A 10,681-nucleotide genomic window follows, 5' to 3' on the forward strand; every position below is an offset into this window, starting at 1 on the left:
CATGCAATCCGGCCCAAAATGAATCAAGCCGGGTACCTCATTTCCTTGTCTTCTTCCTAGATCATGCAAGTTTCACGAGAATGGCAGTGACTCTTTGGGCAATTTGGTATGCTAGACGCAAAGCTGTCTATGAGGCAATTTTTCAGACTCCGCAACAGACCATCCTCTTTGTCAACAGGTTCCTTGACGAACTGGAGCAACTAGCGACAGCTAAGGCAAGGCCGGCTACTTCGGCACCTATGGCGGCCCAGCCTAGGCGCTGGCTGCCACCACCGCCGGGTGTGATGAAGGTTAATGTCGATGGTGCAGTGGCACGGCACAAAAGGGGAGGTGCGGTCGCAGCTCTATGCCGGGACTCCAATGGCGTGTACTTGGGTTCGTCGGCAATGGTATTTTTTGGAATCACCGACCCGGTCATCTTGGAAACTTTCGCGTGCAGAGAAGCACTGGCTTTTGCAGATGACCTCTCCATCTAGACCGTTTTGGTGGCCTCTGACTGCCAGGAGGTGGTGAAAGACATAAAATCAGGGACAGGAGGTCCTCATGCGGCAATCATACATGAAATCATAGATCGTAGCAATTTCTTTACTTCTTGCTCTTTTGTTCATGAGCGTAGAAACTTTAATTTTGAAGCACACAATCTCGCCAAGTTTGCTTGTAATTTAAGGCCCGGGCGACATGTTTGGTTGGGAAACCCACATGACCCGGGTACCTATGAACATCATTATGAATGAATAAAGAGGCGAGATTTCTCAAAAAAAAAATTCCTTCTCTTCCTTCCGATCTTCAATCTCCAGAGAGAATCGACCTCTTCTTCCTCATTTGCTCAAAAAAAAACCTCTTCTTCCCCCCCGGCCGCTACTCGACCGGAGATCCCCCTACCCATTCTCCACGCCTTACAAGTCTCCCTATGGCATGCCTTCTCTCCCCAACCAAGGAAAACATCTCCACTAAAGAAGGGGAAGCTATACTGAATTGAATAAGGACACCTCGGTTAGACAGTTTTTTTCTACCTCGTCAGAGGGCGGTGGGCTCCCGCAATGCATTAAGAAAAAGAGAGTTGGTCCAGTTAATCAGGGAAAACATATATACTTAAAAAATGTCAACTAGGGAAACCGGACCAAACAATCATGGACGCTGATATCTGCCACACGTGTGGCAAAAAAGGAGGGGGGCCGAACGTCCCTATAGTAACAGATTACCACGTCACCGCATGCATGCATGTGGGAATCTTTTTGAGTTTTCAGTTTTTAAAATGTTTTATCTTTTAAATGAAAAATCTAAATGAAAATTCGTTTTCACCATCAAATCCGCCGCGACGAGATCTTCGAAACTAGATCTCATATCGATATGTTTTGATGACATTTTTTTGTTAAAAGTTGCCATGTCTATTACACATAAATTGCCATGGTATTTACATTGAAGTTTGTCATGACATGTTTCAACTACCTTTTCTTCTACGTTTAAAGTAAATTTTGACACATTATAAAAAAAATTAAGAAACTAAACTTGCCATGATGAATTATTAAAATTTGTCATGATCCATGAAATAATTTTGACATTGTTCATAATTAAAAAGAAATTTGTCACCAATTACTTTAAAATGCATGATTAATGACTCAAATTTGCCTTGAACCATAAAATAAAATTGCCACGGTGAATTACTTAAATTTGCCATGATACATGCACTAAAATTTGCCATGGTCCATACAAAAAATAATTTTCATTGTCAAAACTAGATTTTCCAGGGTCAAAATACTAAAATTCTCATGATCTACAAACTAAAATTGATGATCTATAAACGAAATTGCCATGATGAATTACTAAAAATTGCCATGATCCATGAATAAAATTTGCCGTGGTTAATTACTAAAAATTTCTATGGTCAACTACTAAAAATTGCCATAAAAAGTAGTTGAAATATAATGGTAGCTTTAAATCTAAAAGAAAAAACTAGATGAAACATGTCATGGCAACATTATACGAGCCGAATACAAGGGTGCCTATGCCCAAGACTATCAATAGCACAACATATCCAACCATGTCAACCTCTGCAGCCTGAAGAACAAGCCGCAACCAGATGCGCACTTGCGCATAACCAAGACAGTTACCATCCGTGTGCAGTGTGCTGTAGCAAAACCGGGATGTCTGAGCAGACGCTCCATTGTAACTAATGGACCTCCTCTTTGCTACACGGCCTGCCGGTGCCGCGCTTTGCATCCATGGCAATAGCATGATCTTGTTCCAAGCCTCTCCTGCAAAGCGTGGTCCAAGAGGGATCAAAACACTAGCTCAACTTCAGAGTGGAATCAATTTGTGGACAACTTCGTTCACATTCCATTTCGGCGCCGCATCTTATTTCCATTGACTATAATATGTACAACGTCGATAATTAGTTCGGTCGTTTTCTTGCTTATGTATCTATGTACATTGCCACAACACCAGTATAGCAGAAAGTCGGCGAAAAACAGGTTACTAGTCTTCATGATTACCTGACAGAGAAGTTGCAATTTTCTTCTTATTTCACTTGGCCTTCTACTCGCTCTCACATGTCCTCGTCTCCAACAAGATAGAGCTTCTGCCCATCACTTACCATCTCCACTTCCTGAACCGCTGCGCCATCCTCACAGAGCAAGCGCAGGCGTGAGCCGGATAAACCCAGCTTCTCCTGGGCTGACCTGATGAGTTCATTGATAGTGTGAGGAATCCACAGCATCACCCCCTCTTTTCGCTTGACATCAGTATTCAACGGATGGCAAGGGAACACGGAGCACAGTCGTTGATGTATTTTATCTGCCAGCAAAAGATTTATTTGTCATAAGCGAACAATGTGCAGGTGATTTCACAGAGGTTTCAAGGCTTCTCAACTTGCCTCTCACTTTTTCGCCTCGTGTGGGGAACTTGGAGAGCTCCTCGGTTTTTGCCTCTTCCAGAAGCACTATAAGAGGCTTACTCCCGGACTTGCGCCCTTCGTCCAGCGGAGTAGTACCGCGTCTGCATACATGGCAATGCCCTTGCAGGTTATCAGGCCGTTCAATGAAATTATTATACTCTTGGTGGTTTGAAGCTTGATAGCATGGATAAAGGATGAAGTATTGTTTGGTGGTACCTGTCTGTTACAAGCACACTTGCACCAGCGTCTACCAACAACTTCGCCATTATATACAAGCCCTCTGCAGCGGCTATGTGGAGAGGATGCCGGTGGTCGTAGTCTTTCGAGTTTGGGTCGGCACCGTAAGCTAGAGCCCCCCGAATGAAATCAGTCTCTCTCTTTGATACAGCCATGCAGAGATGGATACCGGCATTCTCGAGGTTCAGCTTGGCTCCTTTGGTAAAGAGCAATGAGGCCACTCTATCATGCCCCTGCTTCACTGCCTCTAGTAAGGGTGTGTTCCCAAAATTATCTGTTATTCAGCAAAGATCGAATGCCTAAAAATGTGTTATCATATAACTATACAAGTTTATATATATGCAAGAATTTGGAAATGGCCACAGGGATGCATTTCACTGAGTGAGCATACCGGTACAGTTGATATCAACGCCCTCATGGATAAGGAACTGCGCAACTTCTTCATAACCTTTGGAAGCTGCAAGATGCTGTGACGACGATGATGGTTATGGTTATATCAGGCATGCAATATTTTATTATTTAGGGTTTAACCAGATAGCAAATCCTTAGCAATTCGTACCAAAGGAGACCGCCCATCATAATCAGTGTTCTTTGGATCGACTCCAGCTCGGATTAAGTCTGTCAGCTGATTAAGCTCACCGTGGAAAGCGGCGGTGTTCACTCTTAAGGTCAGCTCTTCCTCTTGTTTCCCTATATGGAATTTGATATCTGGTCCTATTTGTTTGACTCGTAGGCCGTATTCATTGCTCTGCAATGCGACATCATCAAGAAAAGAATGCACTATCCATGAATACTGGAATTAAATAAAATAATTACTGACATGTTGGTTATTTGTACTGTTTACCTCGGTAAGATTGCTCAAAAGTTTTCTTTCATCAGCGAAATAAATCCCCAATATGTATGTCAATGACTCTTTATCCAACCGTAAGAGCCTGCAAAGTTCACAAACACGAATATTGTAGGGCTGTGGAACGTTGCAAAGAATAGCAATTTCTCCAAAAGAGTTCCCTTGCTCAAACATTAAACTGGCCTCTTCTTGACCATCTTTGCCAATGCCAACTCCTTTCTGAACAACAAGAGCATAAGACCATGTTTCAGGCAAGTGGGTACACCTGCACCCATTAATAACTTGGAAGCCATATTCTGGCACTAGAAATGTACCAACAAAAAGAAGAAGTCCAAATTAATGTAGCTGTAGTGCGTAGTCAGTATGACACAATGTTACACAAGATACTGTAGTAAAAATCAACAGTGTATTGAAATACGAAGATCTTCGTATGGTGATGCCAAATACATGTGATATATAAAAAGCTGGTATCCTTTTTTGCGCTTTATTTCTCAGACACATATGACCATGCAATTTTGTGGGTAATCATATATGTGTGGATTTCCTATGCTCCTTAGATATATCCCACTACTATTCTCCATGAGTTCTTGCTCTGACATTCACACACTTTATGTTTCTACACTATGTACTCTCTCTGATGAACCGATGCATACTTCGCTTGTACTAACTTATCCCTATGCATATTAAGCATTGAAATTGACTTGATGATTAAGCGATAGTTGAATCCAGGGCCCACTGACCAAATTCTCGGCAAGGTGTCACTGTAGATTATGCTTTACTATTTAGTGTGTAAAATTGGGATGTGTTACAGTGAATCCGATGGAAATATGTGAATCTCAAACCATCACCGGATGTTGCACCTACGGGTGCCATACCGTCATAGGTGGCTGTGCATGCGGTGGGGATGGTGTGTGTGTGTGTGGGGGGGGGGGGGGGGGGGGAATTTAACAGCAAGTGCCCATCTGAATAACGGGTGATTCTAAGAATTAAGCAATTATTCCTAGGATTGAACTCACTAGTGCACCCTGACAGACAAAGTATAACTGATCAACTACACTTCCTTGCTCCAAAACAACTTCTTCTGGTAAGTAGAACTCTTCTTGCAGCCTGGCAACCTGCAAGGAGTAAAGAGCACAAGAGAGAACTATTGGAAAAGTTCATACAATTATAAAATAGATCAACATGCATAATTTGTTCAAACAAAAAGAAAACTCACAATCTGTTGAAGGAATTCTGCTGAACATCCTTTGAACAATGGTGTCCTTTCAATATATGGCATGTACAGTGTTTGTGAAATCTGCAAATGCAACACAATGTATGATACATCTTCAAAGACTCACAATAGAAGACGTTTTCAAACTGTATTAGGAATAATGGCAAGATATCCAAAATATAAATCATCACCTTTGCACGAATAGAAACTGGGATATCCCAAAGAACAGCGGCTTCAGTGCGGTTGCTTTCATACTGCAACCTCAAATGACCCTTGATCTGTTCTCTGATGTCCTTTCCAAGTTTATGTCTGTTCATATAAATGATAGCTTCTTTCATTTTATCCCTGAATCGCTCGGTTTCCGAGCCTTTCACAATAATTGCAGTCATGTTACCGATGAGATAAGCTCCAAGAACCATACCAAAGGAAACATATATCATGACAAATATCATTTCCCTTAGATTTACAGCATGGATGTCACCATAGCCTGCAAAGGAAAAAGAATATCATATAAATTTAAAATACCAGACTATGTTTCTACAAAGATAGTTGCGGAAAGTGGAAATTATTTGTTTAATCATGAGACCAAAACTTACCAACAGTTGTCATGGTGACGATGGCAAAGTACATTGATGTAATATAACGTGTGGTTAGATCAATATCCCTGAAATGAGAATAGCTATAGTCTCCTAACTGCAAACTCCCTATCCATGTATATCCTTCCATTGATTCAGGAAGTGTTGTTGCCAGGTAATAGAAGATGCAAGCTGCCGTGTGTGTAAAATAGAGCTCCACAACTATGAGTTTCACTATTCTTGTGAACAGGTAATTAACACGAATGTCCTTTTCCAAATCCCTAAAAAACTGTGTAACTTTCTGAGTTCTTGTCATGCGAATCCACAATAAGTATCGTACTTCTTCTTTACGTCCACAAGCCTGTTAGAGTTCATTATATGAAAACGAGATCAGATAAGGTAAATATAACTACATCATAAGCTCCACACTGTATGTGAAATCAGTGAAAATAACCCGGGAGCAAAAGAATGACCTTATAGATAACATCCCACGGGAAGCAACCAAGTAAATCGAAGATGAAGCTTGATTTGCAATATCTGGATTCATAAAGCAGAGAAATCATGGTTACATGTGTAGTCAGAGAACATATATCGTAAAGTACAAACTGTTGGATGTAATCCTGTAGTAGGGAGTTTTTTCTTGCTTGTGTTGCGTCTGAGTAGCTTGTGGTGTATAGTCTGTGAAAGAGTTCTTGAACATATTGGGTTTGAGCAAGAAAGCTCGGCTAGAAAATCACCGAGTCTGAATCGTATACAAGTACATGTTCCTATATGTCTGAGTTGGATAATAATAAAACAGTTCATGAGGTGTGTATATGCATAAACAAAGGTTGCATGGTCTTCAGATAATAAGGAGAAAAGGAAGAGCATGGGTTAAGCACTGCAAAATTGGAGGAATATTGTTCTCGTCTTTGTATTCACGTGCTCGAGCAAAAAGCCAACACAAATGCCTGAGCAGAAACCCTCTTGCATTTTTCCTCTCTCAAACAATTATCTAAATGTGCGTAGTTGTGTGTTAGATGAAACTCTCATATATATTTTTTGTGCGAATGAAAAACTCTCGTATCGTTGCAAGGATAAATTTTGAAAATACAGCTTGCAAATGCCCCTCTGGGAAAGAGTTTTCATGGAGCAACATTAAAATAACTAAGAGCCACAGCACATTTCTTTTAGAATCTATCTGTTTTAATGACTGGTGTTTTCCATTCGTTTTAGTGAGTGGTGTTCATCTAAGGACGAGAAGCAAATATCTGCAGTACTACGTACGTAGGGTGCGAATATTAGGCAATAATGCAGTGCTGCAGTTCAAGTTCCAATCCTTATAGGTATATTATTCAAACATGTGAGACAGGAATATTACCGGACGGCAATAGAGGTTGGATTGTATACGATGCAGAGTGTGACCGGGTCACGGTAGGCCACAAGAAACCTCAGAACAATATCAATAAGGAAGGCAATCTGGCCAACCATGTCCAAGAGGAAGAGGTTCCAAGGCAGCCCCCTGAAGAACCCAAATTCCAAGGGTGTAAGGAATGAACTAAATGCTGCCCAGAACACTATGAACCTTGTCCATATCCGATACCACCTGCAGAGACGCCACCCAAAACAAAACCACGAACCACTAAATTAGCTGCATTCCCGTCAAGATATAGCTTAAACTGAAACAATTTAAGTTGTTCATCCTTTCTACTCCCTCTGTTCACTTTTGTAAGACGTTTTAGACAGCTGAAATTGAACTGTTTTGGCAGTTGTCTTAAATGTCTAAACGGTCTTACAAAAGTGAATGGAGGGAGTAGTGTTGGTTTAAACATGCATGAGAAAAATGTGAACTTGAAGCTTGCAGCATTCAACTCTAATTCATTGATTTGTAGCCACATAACCTGTTCTCCTAATTTGCAATGAAGAATTTGCGGAAGAAGAGGGAACGGGCGGAGGATCGGTGGCGTGGCAGGGCGGTGGTACGTACTCGTTGTCGGGGTGGACGATGTGGCCGCGGAGGAACCCGCCCTCCTCGTCGTCGGCGAGGCGGCTGAGGGAGCGGAGCGAGGGAGCGCGGCTGCTCCGCGACGACTTCAGCCGGTCGGGCAGCACGTCCACCTGGTACTCCTCCTCCGCCTCCTCTTCCTCCTCCCCCACCCTCCGATTGGGCCGCAGCCACCTCCCCATTTGCACGGCATGAACACACCTCCGAATGCCATTGACTGATGAGCTCGATCGGTCGAGCCCCCGCGGCGCCGGCTGCCCAGTTTCTGTGAACATCGCATGTCACATGGATCAGTCCGAATCGCTGATATTATCGCCGATTCCCTTTTTTCGCGGCTTTAGGGCTCTTTGGTTTGCAGGACCCCAAGAGGAAACACAAAAACATAGGAATGATGTGCCAATAAGAAAATTACTCCCTCCCTCTCATCATATAAGAGCATTTTTGAAACACTTTCTCTTTGCCAAGACAAGATTTATCACATGGTGTGATGCATTTTTCTGCCTTTTTATTGTATAACCCACGGTTTGCCTTAGCACGAGTGGAAAGCGTCGGCGTCGCGCGAGACCGCAGACTTGGGGAGGCGGTGGGTCAAGCGGCGCCTTCTTCTTCCTCAGTGCCTCCGACTTGTCCACCGCCTTGGGCGATGCCGGCTCTCCCATTGGCCGGTAGTCAGGGCCAAGGGCGGTTGCGAGGCCGCAGCGGCGCGAGCGACAACCAGCAACGGCATCGAGGAGCTCTCGATGATGTGCTTGCATTGGCGTCGCCATTTTGGTGCTTGCGACCTAGAATTGGCGGTCGGTAGTAGCTCTCCGCGTTGACGAGGGTGGTCAGGGGAGGGGTTGTCCATTCTGATTGTCATTGGTTAGTGGGTTTTCACTCATATGTACTCATGTTTAAACTATATATTCTCATTTTTTTATCAGAGAATCACTTCGATTTGCCTATTAAGAACTAATAGTTGCAAAGAATGCAATTCTCTTTATTTTTTTATTTCCTACATAAATGGACTATTTTAGGTGATAAATCAAGTCATAGACTAATTCACATCGGAGGAGATCCGAAACACTATTTCACCTATCCACGCTATAAAGAAGATAAAACCCTTTCGACATCTGTGGGGAGCAGTGGCAGAGGTATACGGCCCACACTGGATTTACAAATCAGCCTTTATACCATAGCAAAATAAGTAGAATAAACAAATAAAAATAAATCTTTATGAGTGTATGCACCGTTGGCCCACCCTGGCCCAGTGGGTTGGGTCCACCACTAGTGGGAGAGAATCACATCAGACAACCATTCATCAAGAGCCTCCAGGTTGTCGTCATTCCCATCTATAGCAGCCGCCGCCATAACCCCACCATCATAGCCTTCATCTTCGTCAGCATAGCACTTGTAATCAAGGATACATCGCGATTAGCAGCATCGTAAGACTTATAAGTTATAATCATTCATCTTCAAGTAGGCATAACTTCACAACATCATGTATGTGGGTTAAGGGGTTGTTGGTATACTTTGATGATAACATTTTTTATGTGTTTCACAACGGTTTTGTTTCTTGTCACAACCTCGATCCTAGGGTTTGTAGGTACCTAAGGTATCGAAGATCGAGCAAGGAGAGGTTAAGGGCATAGAGGTGTGTGGGGCTATGCCGAACGTCAATGATAGTAGATTAGTACGGTAGCCGAAAGCAATTCTTTGTGGGTAGATAATGTGCAATCATTAAACGCCCATTATGTTGGTCTAGTTATTCCTTAATAAGTGAGGTAATCTTGCGAGTCAAAAGGGCCTTGGTTGTACAATAAAACCTTGATTCAGCAGTAGTCCATTATGAGATTATTTGGATGCATCTCCCACAATAATATGTTAACAAGATATATGCAACGGTGTTACCAGTGGCATGCTATTTATCTAAATAGGACCCCAAGCACAAGTACACAACTGCAGGTGAAACCTTTAGGCCTAGCCTATTTATTTTATTATTATCTTTTATTATTATCTTTTAATCACCTATGGGATTTGATTTGGGAAACTACAACTCTTTTAGATAACAAGTTCTTGTAGAAATCTCCTTGTTAAGCATCAGTTCCGTGGGTTCGATAAACCTAGGGTCACCATCATACTGCATCTTGGAATAATTGCAGCGTTATGTTTGTGACAATATTTTCCATCTGCTAAAACCATGCAAGATAGGAAGATCGTGAGCAACTAGTGCCTGCTTGTGTGCGGATGAAAGAATTTGTTAGGAATTGTCTTAAATATGGCATGGAGGAATGACTAATTCTTCATGTATTCTATAACGCTTTAAATTCTTTATCCAAAAACATGTTTGATGCAGCTACACGAGAAACTATTATGTAGAAAGAAATTGTTGATGCAAAGAAAATTCTTGATGATATGCAAGAGAATCATGCTCAATGAAATGTTGAAAGATCCATGTCTAGAAAGGTAATTTCAATTATCAAAAAAAGAACAAAGAACTTACAGTAAAAATTGAAGATCTTATATGTATGGTTAAAGTTAAAGAAAAAGTTCCTACGAATACCATTATATGCTAATGATATTAACTTTATTGCTTGCAATAATTATAACCTTAGGTAGAGGAATTGAAACTACCTAATCACCTCGCCGGAATACCCTACCAAGGGATTTGCCAGAATTATCTCTGACATCATCTGTTAGGACGGAGTCCACGGGGCTACAACGTATATTCCTGTCGTCTCCTTTTGGGCGTGAGGTTAGGCTTTCTCATCGTGCGTAGGTGACGGCGAGATCTCGTGTGAGGTGCTTCATATCGAGTCAATGGTTCAACGACGACAATTGCGGATCCAGGGCGCTGGTTCTTAGGAACATGTGCATAAAGACTTCCCGGCTATCCTGGACAAGGTCAGGCAGTCTCTGGTAAGGGACCGGCGACAACGATACGTCGACGGTT

At 42.2% G+C, this 10,681-nt stretch overlaps 1 protein-coding gene across 1 annotated transcript; it reads right to left on the bottom strand.

The window, feature by feature from the left end:
- Positions 1–1,593: 1,593 nt before the first annotated feature.
- On the bottom strand, positions 1,594–8,516 carry LOC109731743 (potassium channel KOR1-like). The gene is made up of 16 exons (XM_073503439.1): positions 8,267–8,516; positions 7,732–8,014; positions 7,126–7,350; positions 6,239–6,302; positions 5,787–6,126; positions 5,382–5,677; positions 5,194–5,274; positions 4,994–5,092; positions 3,975–4,196; positions 3,690–3,878; positions 3,522–3,597; positions 3,110–3,404; positions 2,954–2,994; positions 2,550–2,793; positions 2,180–2,255; positions 1,594–2,058 (listed from the first exon to the last, which is right to left on the bottom strand). Exons 1-16 carry the CDS (start codon positions 8,514–8,516, stop codon positions 1,954–1,956), a joined length of 2,886 nt encoding a protein of 961 aa, XP_073359540.1. The 3' UTR covers positions 1,594–1,953.
- Between the last annotated feature and the right edge of the window lie 2,165 nt (positions 8,517–10,681).

This window comes from Aegilops tauschii, chromosome 7, assembly GCF_002575655.3.
Source record: "Aegilops tauschii subsp. strangulata cultivar AL8/78 chromosome 7, Aet v6.0, whole genome shotgun sequence".
NCBI lineage: Eukaryota > Viridiplantae > Streptophyta > Magnoliopsida > Poales > Poaceae > Aegilops > Aegilops tauschii.

Excerpts from the sequence above, each read along its gene's own strand:
- LOC109731743 (XM_073503439.1), bottom strand. The coding sequence starts at position 8,516 with ATGGCGACGCCAATGCAAGCACATCATCGAGAGCTCCTCGATGCCGTT. Across the intron at positions 5,093-5,193 it reads CAGAATTCCTTCAACAGATT|GTTGCCAGGCTGCAAGAAGA; the intron begins GTGAGTTTTCTT and ends TACTCCTTGCAG. Across the intron at positions 3,879-3,974 it reads TTTTGAGCAATCTTACCGAG|AGCAATGAATACGGCCTACG; the intron begins GTAAACAGTACA and ends GTCGCATTGCAG.